This window comes from Ursus maritimus, unplaced genomic scaffold (assembly GCF_017311325.1).
Source record: "Ursus maritimus isolate PB19 unplaced genomic scaffold, ASM1731132v1 scaffold_14, whole genome shotgun sequence".
In the NCBI taxonomy this organism is placed as follows: Eukaryota; Metazoa; Chordata; class Mammalia; order Carnivora; family Ursidae; genus Ursus; species Ursus maritimus.
Genome location: NW_024423786.1, coordinates 37,834,434 through 37,853,066, shown reverse-complemented (window position 1 = coordinate 37,853,066; position 18,633 = coordinate 37,834,434). Strand labels below are relative to the sequence as shown.

At 54.7% G+C, this 18,633-nt stretch overlaps 3 protein-coding genes and 1 long non-coding RNA gene across 5 annotated transcripts in view; 2 read left to right on the top strand and 2 right to left on the bottom strand.

Annotated features, from left to right (window-relative positions):
* On the top strand, positions 1-3,628 carry MANF (mesencephalic astrocyte derived neurotrophic factor). Its single transcript, XM_040628751.1, has 4 exons — positions 1-133; positions 882-1,009; positions 1,764-1,905; positions 3,199-3,628. The coding sequence occupies exons 1-4, from the start codon at positions 49-51 to the stop codon at positions 3,381-3,383; spliced, it is 540 nt and encodes a 179-aa protein (XP_040484685.1). The 5' UTR covers positions 1-48; the 3' UTR covers positions 3,384-3,628.
* Positions 3,464-5,610, bottom strand: LOC121102498. Its single transcript, XR_005834548.1, has 2 exons — positions 4,835-5,610; positions 3,464-4,515 (listed from the first exon to the last, which is right to left on the bottom strand). It is a non-coding gene; the product is annotated as an uncharacterized LOC121102498 (long non-coding RNA).
* Positions 5,611-5,992: 382 nt separating this feature from the next.
* Positions 5,993-9,050, top strand: RBM15B (RNA binding motif protein 15B). Its single transcript, XM_008704107.2, has one exon. It carries the CDS (start codon positions 6,008-6,010, stop codon positions 8,687-8,689), a length of 2,682 nt encoding a protein of 893 aa, XP_008702329.2. The 5' UTR covers positions 5,993-6,007; the 3' UTR covers positions 8,690-9,050.
* A 3,373-nt stretch (positions 9,051-12,423) lies between these two features.
* The window catches only part of DCAF1 (DDB1 and CUL4 associated factor 1), a 76,364-nt gene continuing 70,154 nt past the window's right edge, over positions 12,424-18,633 (bottom strand). For both annotated transcript variants that reach the window (XM_040628747.1, XM_040628750.1), the window contains 2 exons: positions 17,564-17,816; positions 12,424-13,400 (listed from right to left, as the gene is read on the bottom strand). In XM_040628747.1, the coding sequence (XP_040484681.1) occupies positions 13,342-13,400; positions 17,564-17,816 (312 nt within the window). In that variant the 3' untranslated portion in view covers positions 12,424-13,341. The remainder of the gene's footprint in view (positions 13,401-17,563; positions 17,817-18,633) is intronic.

Here is an 18,633-nt window from a genome sequence, read left to right as displayed (position 1 = left end):
CGGCGGCGGCGGCGGCGGCGGCGGCGGCGGTGGAGGAGGAGGAGGAGGATGTGGGCCACGCACGGGCTGGCGGTGGCGCTGGCTCTGAGCGTGCTGCCAGGCGGCCGGACGCTGCGGCCGGGCGACTGCGAAGGTGCGGCGGGGCCGGGGTCCGCGCGGCGGGACCGGGGTTCGCGCGCCGGGGCCGGCCCGGCGGCGGCGCTGAACACGACGGAACGGCCAAGAGGCCGGAGCTGGAACGGGAGGGGGCGGCGGCCGGTCCCAGCGGGGTGCGCCCGAGGAGGGGCAGACACCAGCCTAGAAAACAGTTCCTGGGCCTAGGAAACTGGTCCGACAAGAAAGTTGGGACTAGATCGTGCAGAAAACTTGGCTTGACATTGAGATAACGCCGGAGTTTTTGTCCTTTCCCATCACTGGGCAGAGGCTCTCCCTGGCTCAGGTCGGGAGCCCCTAGGGCCGGCCGTGAGCGCCGCGCCGGGTCCGGTGGGCTTGCGAAGCCGCACCTCGGGGTTCGGTGTTATGTTTGAAAATGAGAAGCATTTGGATCGTTTTTGTCTTCGCTCTCCAGTTTGGCCTCTTATGAGGTCACACTGAGTCCATCTCAAGGACACGTGTTCAGTCTCGGCTTAAACTTTGTGGAAGGAGCAGGGAGGAGCCGTGTGTGGGTCATTGGGTGATGCTCGTTCCCCGTGTGCCCTGGGTGTACCAGGGGACCCCAGCAACCTGGAGCTGGGTTCTGTCGGCCTGCAGGCACCTGAGAAACCCCGGTGATGGAAAAACTCACTTCCGTGTCTCCTATTAAAATTGCTGACGGAGTTCCCTCCTGGTGGATTGGGGTGCAACTTGGTGATTGCTGATCATCTCCCTTCCCTCTTTTCCAGTCTGCATCTCTTATCTGGGAAGATTTTATCAGGACCTCAAAGACAGAGATGTCACATTCTCACCATCCTCTATTGAAAAAGAACTTATAAAATTCTGCCGGGAAGCAAGAGGCAAAGAGAATCGGTTGGTGAGTAGCTGGTTCCCCTCCCTGCCTGGCCCTGCCCACTTGTGTTCAGGAGGTGTGCTGTTGTGTCAGTATGCTGGTGTGGGACTCATGTGCTTTCATGCATTCTGCAGTTAGGATATTTTTTTTTATCATGTTAGTACTGATTAAGCACCTACTGTGTGCTGGGCACCAGGAGGATCAGTGGGGAGAAATGACAATCAGGCAAACAGATGATGCCGTGGGATGAGTGTCCCGGAGAAAATGACCAGGGTGCTCTGGCAGAGAGGGTGGGTGCTGATTTAGGCAGAATAGTCAAGAATCTCTCTGAGGGAGAGTCATCGTTGGGGGGCGGGGGCAAGGATGGGGGGAAGAGCCTCCCAGGCAGAGGGAACAGCCATTGTGAGCACCAGAGGCCATGTGCAAGGGCACAAGAAGATAAAGTGGGCACAGGGTGGGCTAGGGCCGAATTGAGGACAAGAGCCCTAGCAAAATGATGACTTTTGTAGCTTTAATTTCCCTGGCAGTCGCTGGTTTGTCTGTCTCTGTTTAAAGGTCTGAATCTTGGTGACTCGTAAACTTACTTGGAGGCTGTCAGCTCTGGGACCGAGCATGTATTAAGAGCCCAGGGTTTACGCTGACCGATCTGACTGCCAGGACAGGCAGGGCGTGGGAACATGAGGCCCTGCCAGGAGAGAGGTTCTGAGATGTCAGTGTGTTGCGGAGGAGAAGGCTCTCAAGTGGAACCACCTGAAGGCCGCTGTCCTCTCTTGTGCAGTGCTACTACATCGGGGCCACAGATGACGCTGCCACTAAAATCATCAATGAGGTGTCCAAGCCCCTGGCCCACCACATCCCTGTGGAGAAGGTCTGTGAGAAGCTCAAGAAGAAGGACAGCCAGATCTGCGAGCTGAAGTACGGTGAGTGTGGCCAGGCCTCACTGAACCGCCACAGAGCCTCTGCGCTCCGGCACCACGGAGCTGACTTTCTAGCTGGGAGAGGCAGCTGAGAAGCTAGAGCCGCGGCCAGTGAGTTCGGCAGCCGGGTCGGTGGTGGTGGGAGGGGTACGGATCTGGCAGAAGAGGCCTCACGGAGGAGGTGGCGTTCAGCAAACTTTGAAGGCGGTAGCAGATCAGCCAAGAGGCGCTCATGGACGAGCATTCCAGGCGGAGGAAGCGGGCAGTGGGTGGCGCACGGACAGGTCACAGGGGGCCTTGCAGGTTGGGGAAGGTTTGGCTTCAGGTCTTTAATCTGAGTGAAGTTGGGAACATGGTTTTGTTTGTTTTGGTTCTGGTTTGGAGGTGGGGCGCAGAGAGGTTTTGGGTTTTGTTTTGTTTTAAGATTTATTTATTTTAGAAAAAGGGGGCAGAAGGAGAGGAAGAAGCAGGCTCCCCATGGAGCATAGAGCCCAATGCAGGGGCTCGATCTCACGACCCTGAGATCACGACCTGAGCCGAAATCAAGAGTCAGACGCTTAACCAACTGAGCCACCCAGGCCCTGGGAACATGGGTTTTTGAGCAGAGAAGGGATGAGGCCTGACTTGGGTTTAGTAGGCTCGTCCTGCTGAAGGCCCAGTGATCTTTATTACCTTGAAGAGAAAAGCTGTGTGCAGGCAGGCGCAAGAGTTCCGGGCACTGTGGCACCCCTCTGGTGGAAAAAAGCAGGCCAGGTCCTCAGAGTCAGGACCAGGAATAGTTGTCCTCGTCTATAAAATTTGAACAAAACCAACATATTTTATTGTGACAAGTGTCCAAGGGCCTGTTTGCCCACTTGTGTTCAAGATGCCTAGTCTCCTGAGAGGGACCTGGGACAGGTGCAGTTGGCTCACGGTCTCTCTGTGCTCACGAGTGGTCTTGGGGAGTAAGCTCCTGACCAGGGCCTGTGTTGGGAAATTGCAGCAGGGAGATCTCTCTGCTCTGTCACCCTGGAGCTGTCACTCTACGGTGACTTGCTCTCTACTGTGACTAGTTGTCAAGGTACCTGGGGGAGTGGGAACCACATTTCTCCTATAAGGTTCGTCCCGTAAGGACCACGTGGCCTCCGTCCCGGGCTCGGGACGCCCCTGGGGTGAGACTGGCCTTCTGGTGAAGGGCCTCGGGGCAGTGGGCACTGACACGCATCTGCAGGGGTGACCTGTCCTGGGACTGCCGGGGCAGGGGGAGGGGGGGTGTCTGTGGCCACTCCCACCAGCTCTCCCTGCTCTCTCCTCCAGACAAGCAGATCGACCTGAGCACGGTGGACCTGAAGAAGCTCCGGGTTAAAGAGCTCAAGAAGATCCTGGACGACTGGGGGGAGACGTGCAAAGGCTGTGCGGAGAAGTCTGACTACATCCGGAAGATTAACGAACTGATGCCTAAATATGCCCCCAAGGCAGCCAGTTCACGGACTGATTTGTAGTCGGCCTGATCCCTGTTGCACCGGAGGGGAAAGCAGCTCACCTGCGTCTTCCCCACAGCCTTTTTGTAATTTATTTTTTAGGCGGGCTCCTGACAATGTCAGGTGTGAAGCCTGGAGCTTTCCTGACGATGCTGGCTCTCCAGCGCCCCCCTGGGGGGATTCACCTTGTTCTGTTGCTGGTTTACTCTAGGACTTCAAAGTGTGTCTGGGAATTTTTTATTAAAGGAAGAAAATTTCTAGCTGTCCTTGGAGAATTAAAGTGAATCTGAAATAGGATTTCAACCCTCATGAAGATCCCACCAGTTTATGCTTTCCAGCTTACAAAGAATGGTCCGATATCTTCACATTGGTCCCTCGGCCTCCAGGGCTGGAGACGCCAGGGCAGGCCCCGGGCTGAGGCGGGGGTGGGGGGCGCTGGTGCAGGACTGGAGGCGAGCCCGGGAGGAGGCTGCGCCCAATCCCCACCCCGAGGTGACTTGGAGTGGCAGTCACAGGAGAGGAGCCAGAGGCTGCGCCGTCTTGCAGAGCACAGAGGGTTGAATCTGGTGTACAAGGGGGGGCTTTATTGGGGCTGTGCCCGAGCAGGACGGAGGGTCGACTTAGTGTGGCCTTCTGGGAGGATGACCTCCGTCACTGCCTATGTTCAGTACCATCACGTTTCTAAACATGCTGTTGGCCCGGCTTCCAGATCTGGCCATCTCCTTGGTCATCGGAGTTTGCAGTCTGGTGTCAGTCCCAAGCTTCTGATGCCTAATTAGGGTTTTGCAAGATTTGCAGGGGTTGGTTTATACAAAGTCAGTGAGAGGCTGCCTTCTGCCTTATGTACCCAAGATAAGCCTAACCAATGAAGTCTCGTCCCCAAGTCTGGTTTTTCAGCTCCTCTCCGGGGTTGGCTTTGGGAAACCCAGTTGTCAGTATGAGCTGTGACTTGGTGGAGACCCCTCTGCTTCTCGGGCCTGCCAAGACCACCTGAAGGGAAGGACTAAAGCAGTGCTTTCCAAGGAAGACCCCAGATCACATCGTTTATGCTGCTGAATTCAGTTTGCCTCCACAGGCCTCGTTACCACCTGTGTCATCCACTGACGAGAGCCAGCAGCAGCCCCACGTTTGGCACATCTTCAACACCACGTTTCTAGGAGGGAAGCAAGAAGGTTGAGCTACTTCTCAGGCCAAGACTTACTTCCTTGTTTGGAGGAATTAGGTGGGCTATTAAGATCTGACAAGTGCCTGTCCTGAGCCCCCAACAGGTGCTGGGAAAATCCACAGCCAAAGACCGAAGTCTTAGGAGGTGGATGGCTGTGGCCTAAAGGCCACACAACACAGGCACACTGAACACCCAACCACTACAGCTCTAGGGCTGACCCCCCAAGGTGATCTACAAAGGGTTAACCCATTCTGGACATGGAGTTCAGATCAGGCAACTGTTACAGTTGTTTCTCATAAGAGCTCACCCCCTGCACCTGCCTCAGCTGCTCCAGGAGCTGCTTTATTTGAATGCAGGAGGAGGAGGAACTGGCAGACTCTTCCCCACCCCCACGGTTTCCTTGCAGAAGTTGGGTCAGGTTCTGCGATGCGCCCAGCAGCTCTCTGGAGAATGAAACCTTCCCAAGGGGGCTTGAGCACCTGGGCAGGATTCTCCCCGCACCTCACCTCTGGAGAAGAGGTCCTGGCCCTGGAGGTAGAGAGAAGGGCACTGGTCAGCGAGAGGTAAGCGTGGCAAGCTGTCGGAACTACTGGGTTTGGCCGCCTCTTCACCCTTGGCTCCGTGGCCCTGCCCTTACAGCCCACTATCTGCTCGGGAGCCCACAGCAGAGGCTCGACCCAGTGGCGCTAAGGAGCCTATTCCCACTCGGTAAACGGCAGGTTTGTCGGCTGGGGTTTCTCTGCCTGGACCCAAACGGGCCTCGCCTTTTGCATTCATAGCCCATGGTGTCGTCGCGGCCTTTCCGGGGACCGCTGCAGGTGATACCTGAACGCGGAGGATGCCGGCTTTGTGGGGCGTGGGCCCTGGACGAGGCCTGGGGAGCGGCGTGCTTAGGTCCTCGCGCCTGTTGATCCCGGACCACAGTCGGGAGATGCTATGGTGGGGACTGAGGGTATGCCACGTAAAGAGGACGGGCTGAGTCAAGACCAGGGAGCCCGGCGCCCACAGACGCTGCCACTCCCATTCCACGCAGCGCGGACCCCCGAGCGGGAAGCGGAAAGCCTAGGGCCTGCCGCCCCCTGGGGTCGGGGACAGAGCGAACCAGCCCCGCTCTCGCGAGGTCCCCGATCTCCACGTAGCAAGCCCCTTGGCCACGCGGTGGCGCCAGAGCCCACTGTCGGACCGCTCTCTCCCGCCCGCCCCCGGGGGTCACGTGACAGGGGCGGCGCATTTCGATGACGTACAGCCGGCGCCCCCTCTTGCCCCGCCTGTTGCGGAGTCACGTGACAGCCCCGGCGCAGCCTGATAACGCGCCGCCCAGCCCCTGGGCGCCGCTCCCGCCCCGCCCCGCTGCCACCGCCGCGCCGAGTCCTTTTGTCCAAGATGGCGGCGCCGGGGGCGCTGCCTCCTCGGCCGCTGCTGCCGCCGCCGCCGCTGTGAGGGGCCTGCGGGCCGCCCGCCCGCCCGCCGCGCCGGCGCCATGAAGAGGCAGAGCGAGCGAGACTCGAGCCCGAGCGGGCGCGGCTCGTCATCGTCGGCCAAGCGGCCGCGGGAGCGCGAACGGGAGGCGGAGGCGGGCGGGCGGCGGGCGGCGCACAAGGCCTCGGGCGGCGCCAAGCATCCCGTTCCGACGCGGGCCCGCGACAAACCCCGCGGTAGCGGGGGCGGCGGGGGTGGGCATCGTGACGGCCGCGGCGCCGGCGACGCAAATCACCGTGCGAGCAGCGGACGCTCCTCGGGCTCGGGCGCCGGCGGCGGGGGACGCGGCGGCAAGGCCTCCGGGGACCCAGGCGCTTCAGGTGCTTCACCCCGAGCGTCTCCGCTGCCGCCACCTCCGCCGCCTCCTGGGGCCGAGCCCGCGGGTCCCGGCTCGTCGGCGGCCGCGCCCGAGTACAAGACTCTGCTCATCAGCAGCCTGAGTCCCGCGCTGCCCGCCGAGCACCTCGAGGACCGGCTCTTCCACCAGTTCAAGCGCTTCGGTGAGATCAGCCTGCGCCTGTCGCACACGCCAGAGCTGGGCCGCGTGGCCTACGTGAACTTCCGGCACCCGCAGGACGCACGCGAGGCCCGCCAGCACGCCCTGGCCCGCCAGCTACTGCTCTACGACCGGCCGCTCAAGGTGGAGCCCGTGTACCTGCGTGGCGGCGGTGGTGGCGGCGGCGGGAGCAGCCGGCGAAGCAGCAGCAGCAGCGCTGCCGCCTCCACGCCCCCCCCGGGGCCGCCCGCGCCCGCCGACCCTCTCGGCTACCTACCCCTGCACGGCGGCTACCAGTACAAGCAGCGCTCGCTGTCCCCGGTAGCCGCCCCGCCGCTGCGGGAGCCCCGCGCCCGCCACGCCGCGGCAGCCTTTGCCCTGGATGCTGCCGCTGCCGCCGCAGTGGGACTATCCCGGGAGCGGGCCCTGGACTACTACGGGCTGTACGACGATCGCGGGCGCCCCTACGGTTACCCCGCCGTGTGCGAGGAGGACCTGATGCCTGAGGACGACCAGCGGGCCACGCGCAACCTCTTCATCGGGAACCTGGACCACAGCGTGTCTGAGGTGGAGTTGCGGCGGGCCTTTGAGAAGTACGGCATCATTGAGGAGGTGGTCATCAAGAGACCTGCCCGTGGCCAGGGTGGTGCGTATGCCTTCCTCAAGTTCCAGAACCTAGACATGGCCCACAGGGCTAAGGTGGCCATGTCGGGCCGGGTGATTGGCCGAAACCCCATTAAGATAGGCTATGGCAAGGCCAACCCCACCACTCGCCTCTGGGTGGGCGGCCTGGGACCTAACACCTCACTGGCCGCGCTGGCCCGAGAGTTTGACCGCTTTGGGAGCATTCGGACCATTGATCACGTCAAGGGAGATAGCTTTGCTTACATCCAGTACGAGAGCTTGGATGCAGCTCAGGCCGCCTGTGCGAAAATGAGGGGCTTTCCCTTGGGTGGTCCAGACCGGAGGCTGCGTGTGGATTTTGCCAAAGCAGAGGAGACTCGGTATCCCCAGCAGTACCAGCCCTCACCCCTCCCTGTGCATTATGAGCTGCTCCCAGACGGCTATACCCGGCACCGAAACCTGGATGCAGACCTGCGGGTGCGGGATAGGACCCCCCCACACCTCCTGTACTCAGACCGAGACCGGACCTTTTTGGAAGGGGACTGGACCAGCCCTAGTAAAAGTTCTGACCGCCGAAACAGCCTGGAGGGCTACAGCCGGTCGGTGCGCAGCCGGAGTGGGGAGCGCTGGGGAGATGGGGACCGGGGCCTGCCCAAGCCCTGGGAAGAGAGGCGGAAGCGGAGGAGCCTTTCCAGTGACCGTGGGAGGACAACCCACTCCCCTTACGAGGAACGGAGCAGGACCAAGGGTGGTGGGCAGCAGGTGGACCGGGGCTCTGACCGCACTCCTGAGCGCAGCCGTAAGGAGAACCACTCCAGTGACGGGACCAAGGAGTCCAGTAGCAACTCCCTCAGCAACAGCAGACACGGGGCTGAGGAGCGGAGCCACCACCACCACCACGAGGCTCCAGACTCTTCCCACGGGAAGAAGACACGAGAGAGCGAGCGCAATCATCGGACCGCTGAGGCTGAGCCCAAGCCTCTGGAAGAGCCAAAACACGAGACCAAAAAGCTCAAGAATCTTTCCGAGTATGCCCAGACACTGCAGCTGGGCTGGAACGGGCTCCTAGTGTTGAAAAACAGCTGCTTCCCGACATCTATGCACATCCTAGAGGGGGACCAAGGGGTTCTCACTGGCCTCCTCAAAGACCACACTTCCGGGAGCAAGCTGACCCAGCTGAAGATCGCCCAGCGTCTGCGACTGGACCAGCCCAAGCTCGACGAGGTCACGCGGCGGATCAAGCAGGGGAGCCCCAATGGCTATGCGGTGCTCCTCGCCACCCAGGCGACCCCCAGCGGGCCTGGCACTGAGGGGATGCCCACGGTGGAGCCGGGCCTACAGAGGCGGCTTCTCAGGAACCTGGTCTCCTACTTGAAACAGAAGCAGGCCGCGGGGGTGATCAGCCTGCCGGTGGGGGGGTCCAAGGGCAGAGACAGCACAGGCATGCTCTATGCCTTCCCGCCCTGCGACTTTTCCCAGCAGTACCTCCAGTCAGCACTGAGGACATTGGGCAAGCTAGAGGAAGAGCACATGGTGATAGTCATAGTACGAGACACTGCCTAGCCCACACCTGTCTCCAGCTCCGCGTTTGTGTCACAAAAGCAGTTATTTTAAAATCTGACCACCACCCCGTCCCCACATCCTACCCCCTTGGTTTGAATTCTCTGCTGGGTTATTTTGGTTCATTTGTTGGGGGACCAGAGTCCTGACCCCCACCAAAACTAAGTTCTTAGATTTTCGGGGTTATGTTCGGTTTGTTTTGTTTTTTGTTTTTGTTTTTTTTTACAGCATTGAGAAAAGGGACTCCTGTCACGTTGATTTCTAGTGTATGAGATACTGTCTGCTGTGTTCTGTATTTTTTTATTTTTTGACTAACTGTATGGAAAGTTGTCAGTAAAGCCTTTGTCAGAGGATGGATTTTTAATCCTGTTCAGAGTCCTGGTTTAATCAAGTTTTTCCTCAGTGAATGGAAGACTTTTCCCCACTGCACGCACACAAATGCCCTACGTCAACTTCGCGGTCCAGGTGGAGCTCAGAGTCCTGCTGTGTTGGTGGCTCTCAGCCCCTCCGCTCTTTGGGCCCAGTCAGGACTCCGTTCACATTTGTTTCTAGCCTTGGCTGAGAGCGGGTTCGCTTGGCCTCTGGACCCTGCCTTGCCTGCCTGGGCAGAGCCCGCGAGCCTAAGCTCGGAGCCGGCAGCTGGGTAGTCCCGGAGTTGTTTCCCTGCCCTGAATGTGTGTGTGCGTCCCTCTGAGCTGTAGCTGTTGGACAACATGCCTAATCTTGAGGCCTTTGCAAGCAGGTAGTCTAGCAGTTGTGTGGTCTTGTGTAGTCACGGGTCAGACAAGTACGGTATTGATGCCACAGGGTCTTGGTGTCACAGGTCGACGCAGGCTCCTCTTGTTCAGCCTCCCTTTCAGCCTTGACGGGGCAGCCCAGGAACACCAGGTTGGAGGCAGAGCTGCCTCAGACTCCCAGGGACACTGGAGGCCAAATGCCAGAATGGAGGGTGGGAAGAAGCTTTTGCTAATTCTTAAAACTTACCCAGTGTTTGTGAATTCTGGTTCTTCCTCGTTTGGGAGCTAATGTGTCCATGGAGGGGGCCTCTGCCCAGTCACTAGAGCTTTTTAGGGGACACTGAACCCCTGAAGAATTTTTGCAGCACTGCAAGGGAGCGCTCTCAACCGGCATACCTGTTTCTCAGGTGTAAGGTGAGCGTGTGCCTTGGCCTCTTGCCCTGCTGCTGAAGTGGGACCCCTGGGAGAAAGGCACTTCGGTGGGGAAATGAAGTCACAGGTGCCAAGGTGTCGGGGCAGAGCTAGTCCGAGCCATTCAAGCCCAGCTGGGGAGGAATGTGGAGACGTCCTCCAGCTGGGAGGGAAAGATGGCTTCAAAGAGTAAAATGCTGTCATCCCTGGTCTCTGATGAGGTCAGAGGGGACCAGGGAGGGAAACCAGTCAGTTCTACAGCACTTGTCACCATAGAATACAGCCCAGATACACTCTTCAGTGTGGCAGTTTGGATGTCCCAAAAGGACCACTGTCAGAACTGAGGACAGCAGCAGCCTCAGTAAGAGAAGTGAGCCAACCGGCCAGGAACTCCAGGTTTTCTTGGCCACGCCACTCTCCTGGCCTGGCCCACGACCCCAGCCCATGCGAGGCAACACAGGTGACAGCTGGGATGCTTTGAGAGAAACCGTCCTGAGGTGGAGGATGAGGCTCTGTGGACGGCCTGGAGGATACTTGCCTCCACGGGGAAAGAGGTGGCTTTTTGAGACCTTGGAGATTTAAAATGAACAGGGGAAGGTGCCTGGGGAGGTACTGCTCACTGGGCCACAGCTGGTGCTCATGAGAGAACAAGCACGTTCACAGCAAAAAACATGAACAAAGGAAGTGTTAAGTGCGTTTATTTGCCTGTTTGTACTTGAGCGGTGTCCACAACTACCAGGCGTCTGACCAAGTCCGTGAGGGACTCAGCTGACCACAGCTCCTCCATTCCAGGGTAGCTCCTACTGCCAGAAGCAGGGGTGGGCCTTACTTGTTCAAAGCAAATGAGGTAGGGGTGGCTTAAGAGCACGTGGCAGGGCTCCCTGCAGTTCTTCGAGAAGTGCCTGGGCCACACAGAGGCCAGAGTTGCCTTGCCCCGTGAGGTCCAAAACTTCTCTGGGCTGTTCTTCATAGAGTGGGTGCTCAGCACCCAGAATCCCACACCACCCGGCAGCATTCCCAGATGTAAACCTGCCAGGAAATCTGGCTGGAGAGGACACTTCAACCCTTGCCTTGTCTACTCTTCAGGGATAGGTGTTCTCTAGCCCTAACAAAAACAAAAAATTGTATACAGAGTTTTGGTAAAGAGCCACAGCCAACTGTGACCTTCCTCCTGCTCCTCTTCCTTGGACCCTCTTCTCAGCCACTTCCTCCTCCTGGCTCTCGAGACAGCAGGTTCTGTGAACTCTCAGAAGGGCCTCGGCCAGCACCGGCAGGTCAGGCGGTCAAGGCGCTGTCAGACTGAGGTGTCACTTAAAGGCAAAACAACAAAAAAATCAATCTGAGGCAAATTGTGCCGCATTGTTGGTTTGCTAGTATTGTACATGTTTCTTCTAAGTGACTCAGATTTTAAGCCCTCGTATAGTAAGAAAGAAGGCTGCTGTCTCCTTAGCCTCTCAGGGCGTGTTGTCAAGTCAACCAGAACTCTGCTCCCTGTCGGGAGGTCCCCATCTCCGCCCCGGGAGACCTGCGGGCACTCCCAAGAGCTGCGGGCAGAGCTGAGGGAGACCGCCAGGGGCTCAGCTGAGTTCATGGCTAGAATAGTGTTCTTCTTGACTTTTAACCTGCTTCCTTTTGATGCATCCAGCACCAGCAGTCAGGGCTACTCCACGGGTTAGGTGTTAGCGACCCATCTAAGCCGAGGCATGAAGCAACGACAGAGCTGAGACCTCCGCTCTCTAAAGGACCAAGAGGTAGCTGTGTGACACAGGCCCGCTTCGGTGTGTGCGATCCGTGTACGGTGCTCCGAAGCCCAGCAGGGCTTGGCCAGCCCCTGGTGAGTTTAGCCGTCTTGTCTTGTTTACTTCACAACCAAATTGGTCCCCTCTTCTCTCGGCAAAGGGAGAAGAGTCTCTAGCTATTTGATACCTACATAATAGAAACCAAGAAGCTGTTATCTGGGCAACTCAAAGGAAGAGACTGCGGTCTCCTGTTGTGGGAGGAAAGCAGGGTGAGGGGTTTAAGTGAAGAGGTCAGAGCCTGGGGCACTCTCCCTGGCAGCACCCCCGTTTCACCAACCACAGGCTGATTTTGGAGGCCTGAGCCCTGTCTGTACACCCAGCCTGCCCCCGCCCCTGCTGCCCCAAACTGCCGAAAGTGAAGAAGAGCTAGGGTCCTCTGTGCACTCTCCCTTGAGGAGACAGTAATGGTGGTCACCCAACTAACCACGGCTCCTTAGCTCTGCCAGCATGTTCCTCCAAAACGTCCCAGCTTCACCAAAGCTGAACTGCAGAGCCGCCTTCTTACGTCCGAACCCGGGACGGAGCGTGTCCACAGCAGACGGTGCCCGAACACCTCCCCCGCCCCAGCGTGGTTCCCCAGCACAGACCGATCCCTCTGGGGGAGGGCAGCAGACCAGGGCTAGACACTGTGACTAAGCTCCTTTTCTCCCCAGAATGCTTTATCTGGGCAGAATGCGTTCTCACCGCCGTCCCGGACTGCCTCTCTCGGAAGGCGTCTTCTCCACGGGCTGACGAGAGCTGCAGGGAAAGGGGCCGCCGTACTTTGGTAAAAGAGAACAGGGAAAGGCTATAAACAAACAAAGACAGACTTGTAGTTTATTTTGTATTTTTTTTAAATAAATACACTTTACATTAAAGAAAAAGGCCTTTGATTTGTAATTTCCACATTGGGGAGAAAGGGAAGAAAAAAATTTTTTGAAAAACTGAATCACAAAGAAAAATAGAGGGAGTGAACTTATATCCTAAGTTCCCTCAACTCCACAAAACCAATATCCACAACGACCTTGCTGCCCCCAAACCATGAAGGTGGGTGAATCTAGGCTTTTACTCAGCAGACAAGCACTGCCTTCCTCCCCACCTCTGGCATGAAGGAGAACAACTTAACCTGACAGCATATGAGGCAACAGAACAGGTTAAAAAATCATATATTATATTTATAATAAAATATTCTTAATCCTTATCAATTTAAGAAACCACGATTTTCCTTTTCATTTAAATACGTATGTAAAAATGCCTCTATATTGTTCTTTAGACATCATTTTCTTCCATAGAAAATGAAGTGCAGGGACAAGAGACCTGGTGGATATAAGTTCATACCCTCAGTTATAAATGCCTGGTTTTTTTTTTTTTTAATTTTATAAAAAACTATTTTTTGTTCTTTAAGTAAAGAACGTTATACAAAGAAAATATATTGTGAAATAACCCCAGAGACATGTTTTTTTTTTTTTTTCCCCTTGAGGAAAGAGCTGTCCGTCCTAGGAGAAGGGGGAAGCAGAATAGGGCCTAACCCCTGTTGTCTTTTTTGTGGTTGTTATTGTTTTAGAAGGACCCTCAGATTCCAGTGAGGCCTCTAAGCCACAGTCCTCTGAATGCAGGGCACGCAGTTCCTTAAAAGCCAGCCCTGGGAGGAAGGGAAAGGAAGGTGTTCCGAATTCATCTGACTCAGTTTCTGGCCTGTCGAGAATGTCTTCCACATGGTGATGGCTCCTCACTCATTCAGAGATAAGATGATGTCATCTTCCAAATCAGAGTTGTCAGAGCTGTCCGCTGAAAGGTAAGAGGGGAAGACTGGATTATGCTCCAGGCTTAGAGGAAGCTTTCAGGAAGGAAGCACCTACATAGACATACACTTCTACCTGAGCAAAGTTAATCATCCGTTTCCAGCAAGAAGAAAACACATCAATTAACTCCTTGGAGCTGGCTCTGGAGAGTACACTTGTTGGCAACAGTGGCCACCCCTGGGACCTGTTACGCCTGCACCTTTCACAGGGCCTGGATGCAATACTCCCTGCCTTCTAGAGGTTCCTCCTGACTGGGGGGCCCTAAAGGGACAGGTAAGATTCCTCTGAAACTTCTGAATGGCTGCAAAAGGGGCAGGGCTGAGGGAGAACTGAATGAGCCTCCGCAGCCCTTTGCCCTTTGGCCTCACGTCCTTCTGAGACGGAGGCACAGGCCTGCCTGACCCCCCACAACCCCCAGGGCCACTAAAAAGGCAGGCTGAGCCCAAGCAAGAATGAGATTTCTTTTAAACTCAACAACTCTCTTATCAGAAAACCTCATAGAGGTAGAGGCTGTCACAACCCAGGATTCATTCCTCTGAATATAATCAGCAGGGAACAAGTTCCCAAAAAGGTACAGGCCAGCATGCGGCAATACCAGAGAATGGGTACCTAGAAACTCGAGGCCGGAGGCCAGCAGGGAGCAGCTAGGACATCCTGGAAGGTGACCCCGTATCTCTGGCACAGGAGGAGCCCTTCGCTGGACCATCTGCCTTCTCAGGCAGTGAATAGACCACATTAGTTAACACCTCTGGAAGGATCCATTGAGGAGTGAAAGTAGGCAAAAGAACCTTCAAAATGAAATACACCATGTCTGGCTGATCAAAATTGGAGAGAAACATAGTTACCTAGCTCCTAAGGACTCTAGTATTTGCTCAGTGAAGGTAAGGGAAAGGTCTTGGTGCCCCCCCGATTACAGCTCAGGAAGCTTGTGAAACCATTTTAACAAGGTCTCCAGGGAAGTGGGCAGACAGACTGTGAGCCCCCAGGCTGTGGGCTTCCCATACAAAGAGGGACACCAGTGGTTCCACAGCATTCCCCATCAGCCTTTCCCAGACACCTGAGAACTGACTCTCAGCTGAGCCAAGAACCACCCATGCTCCCAAACCTTCTTTCCATTCGCTACAATCTCCTTTACGAAGAAAGCTGAAGTGGATAAAGGAAAATCAACAAACACATGGCTGTGATACAAGAAAGTCCTGAATGTAAACGAGAGAGATGTCTGGGAAAAACCGGTGCTCCTGGGTCTGAAAGGACACAAGCACAGCCTGACTACTGGTGAGGAGTGGGGAACACGAACACCTGCCAAGCTGAGCTAAACAGCCTCGTCAGCTTCCGTGCTGCAAGACCTCCAGAAGCAAGCGCCAACAGGGAAGGGCAGGATCTGCTCCCAGAGCCGAGCACAGCACGGTGTCCTGGGCCATGGCGGACCTCCAGACACTCCCCCGGTGCTCCTGCGATCTAGGATTCACAATGCCAGGCCACCTGCCTGAGACCAGGCCACCAGCTGTGCAGCTGCTAAGAGTCTTAACAACTCTGCATCACAAGGACAGAGTATAAATGCAGCTGGAAGAGGACAGGGACACACTCTTCTTTACGCAAGTAATTGTCAGGCACAGTGTTTGAGATAATCTTCAGGGCATGGGCACAGACTCCCTCTTGGTGGCCACAGGGCTCCACCCTCTACCTTCCTCAGCCTTTTCGCATCCTCAAGTGTTGAAGAGACCCGACCCCAGACCCTGGTCAGGACCTCTCCTGGCAAAGGCAGTCTAGATGTAAATAACCAATCCCAGCAATGTTTTAACCTGTTGCTCTCCAACACACAGGCTTTTAGGGAAGGTAGAAGTGACTGGAACAGAGAACACACAAAAGACTTCAGAGTCAAGGTGTTTTCGCTTCTTAGGGTTGGGGTTCTGTATCTGAAACCAATCGTTAGGTCTCTATGGGATCCGGGGCCTCGCTAAGTTATGAGGTGGCACAGGGGTGTGGTTTTCTATAGTCTCACTGACTCTCATCACCCTAAAAAGCTCCATGAGCTCAGAAAGGTTAAGAGCTAATGCTCTAGATGATTACTGAAGCAAACTATCAGCAAACCAAGGGTACAGAGAATGCTCCCTCTGCCTGCCCTGCTGTAAGGTCCTGGAGGCCTCTCTCAAACCAACAGCAATGCAGGACACGATATTCGTGCCTCCTCCACATCACTACCTCAACTCTAGAGCCCAAGCTGAAAAGTCCTCAAGCCGTCACATTATGGCATTTTCACATCATAAATATTCCTACCAAAATAAACTGATATTCTGTTGCTAATAGAATTAAGGTTTTTCCAGTACCTCTTAGGCCTAAAGGAAGGAATTTCCTAAACAGTTAAAGGAGGCAGTAATTTTACAGGCCAAAGACAAATTTAGTCGCTTTATATTCAAATTATTAAGAATAAAAAAGTTAGTGCTCCTCTCATGCCAGGCGTCCCAGCACCAGTAGCTCTCCCAGCCTACCTTATTACTTGGAAGGAACAGAACTTGTACCCCACGTGGCCCTATTCACAGATGACAAAAAGGGTCAGTAAAAACTGCCCCTTCACTCTTGATCCTGTCATGTGTGCCTTGCCCTTTAATCCCTCTTCCCTGGCTCTCTGACCATGGCGAGGGACAGGGCAAGTCCTCCTCCACTGAATCACCTCAGCCTCCAAGTATGGAGGCTGGTAAGCAGCAGATAGAAGGCACAGGCCCCAGAGAGCTTCCTCAATATACAACTTTGGCAAGAGGACTTATGTAAAAAAAACGCCCCCTAAGACAATCCTGCCTTCGATTTGAGGGCTAGAAGCACATATAAGATTTATCCCAAAGCAAATGGATTTGGGTCACTGTGGAATAGAATCTTTTCTACGTAGGCTTAAATACGTACTGTCACCCACCCTCTGCTACCACATGCACATACACGCACACTCCTCCTCCTGCCACCAAACGCCAATGATTATACAAACCGAGCATCTACTATGAAGAGGCTTGGCATAAGTAGGGCCAAGGCCAGCACACAGAATTTCCTGTAAATGAATTTCATGTACATGTTCTCTATCTGTGCCATTCAATATGGTAACCACACGTGGCTACCAAATACTTCAATGTGGACATGAAATGAGGACATGAATTTTTAATTTAAATTTTAGTGGCCACATGTGGTTAGTGGCTACCATGTTAGGCATCATACCTGCCCTAGTTGTGAGCACACTGGCCTGGTTAGCTACATGAAAATGGCTGGGTATCACAGGGATTACTCCCCAGTTAGCCAGGGTAGCACAAGAACCAGGACCACAACAAGTATAAGTCTGTCAACAGTGACATACATCACAGTGATGCTGCCAGACAGATCCTCTTGAAGTGGGCAGAATATAACTGCAGAGCTAGCAGGCTCTTAGAACTAGCAGCTTAGGTTTATTCAGGATTCACTAGCATAGTCAGGAGAAAACCTGACTTCAGAAACCTGTCCTAAAGGGAAATTATTAGAAAAATTAGAGGGGGCGAGAATGACAAAACAAGCCAAAGAGAAACATTTGTCGCCTGGCCTTTAAGAGGGCTTAGGCAAAAGCACACAGGAAAAGACTCCTCCACGAGGGCTTTTATTTATAACTTTAGAAAGGAGCAGGCACAGCACCCCATAAGCAGCTGCCAGTTCTGGCTCCGCCCCTCAGGAAGAACTACATCTGGCCTTCCATTCTAAGGCTCATCCTCTAAAGCAGGAGCCAACAAACTACGGCCCATGGGCCAAACCAAATCTACCATGGGTTTTTGTACATAAAGTTTTACTTCTAAAACAGCCACGATCATTAATTTACACCTGGTCTCTGGCTGCTTTTATACTGTAACAGCAGCGCTGAGGAGCTGCGAGAGACACCATATGGCCCACAATGCGTAAAATATTTAACTGTCCAACCTTTACAGAAAAAGTGCCAACCTCTGATAACAGCCTTTTAGTAACACAGTCTGGTGGAAGAGCAGAGGATGAGAGATGTGAAACTGCTTTTCCTAAGGGGCCAGAGTGGTGAATCTACAGATAGGGGGCACAGAACCCTGCTGGAGCTTGCTGGCTGGGAGGGTGCAGGGAAGGGACCTTCCCCTGGGTGCCAAGGCTCAGCCTCAGGGTCGGCCCTAGACTTACTGTCCCCCAGGATCAGTTCCACTTCCTCGTCTGCATCAGAGTCTTCATCCTCCCCATCCTCTCCCTCCTCTAGAAGGTTTGCTAGCTCCTCGTCAGAGGGAGAAAAGTCATTGTCCCCATCCTCCCCTGCGTTCTCGTTGTTATCATCCTCCTCCAACTCCGCCTCCAGCAACTGGTCAGTGTCAAGCTCATCTAGGTCATCAGTGTCATCATCATCTTCATCGTCATCTTCTTCCTCCTGTTCTTCCTCTTCCTGGTAAGAGAGCATGAGGTCCATTAGGAAAAACACAGAGGCCTAACCCATGTGGGCCACATGGGGAGTCCTTCCCTTCTTCCCAAAGGACGGGAGGAAACCATCAGTAGAGAGAGTGGTGATCTAGGTAATCTAATAAACACTGAGACAGGCACACACATGTTCCCCAAGATACTTTTCAAAGCACCTCTCAGACAAGGATTATTGGTCACTCCACAAAGGCATGACTGGTCCCACAGCCCTTATCCAAGAAAACACAATTCATTCACAAAGCTCTCAGCCACCAACATTCTAGGTTCCTAAATAAGTAATAAAACCAAGGGAGCTCTTCTCTCTCTCCTGCATCAACCAAACCAAGTGAAATCAGTTGGGCCACTGGAACAAAAGCTTCTACTGGACATCTAAAAAGCAATGCTTTAACAAGACAGAGGAAGAACACAGCGCTGAGTCAGCTCCGAAGCCCTTCAAGGTCTTGCCCTTGATCTTAAAACCAAGGAAGTGGGTAAACCTCTCAAGAGTGCCATCATAAGTACCCAATGATCTAACTGTCCGACAAAACTAACTTCACAACAGAACCGAACAGATACCTACATATTCTGTTACAAGCTGCACACACGAAAACACAACAAAGAGTGTGCTAGAGAAACCGTCCTTCCCTCTATTCTTACGAGATCTTTCCAAAGTCAGGAAAACTACCAGAAAACTAATAGAATACTGGCTCTGGGTACCCTGGGCTTTATAAAGGATACATTCTAGCCTCTGCCACAGATTTCAACTTTGCACTAGAATCCAAATGGTGTCCTTTCCTGCTTGAAAA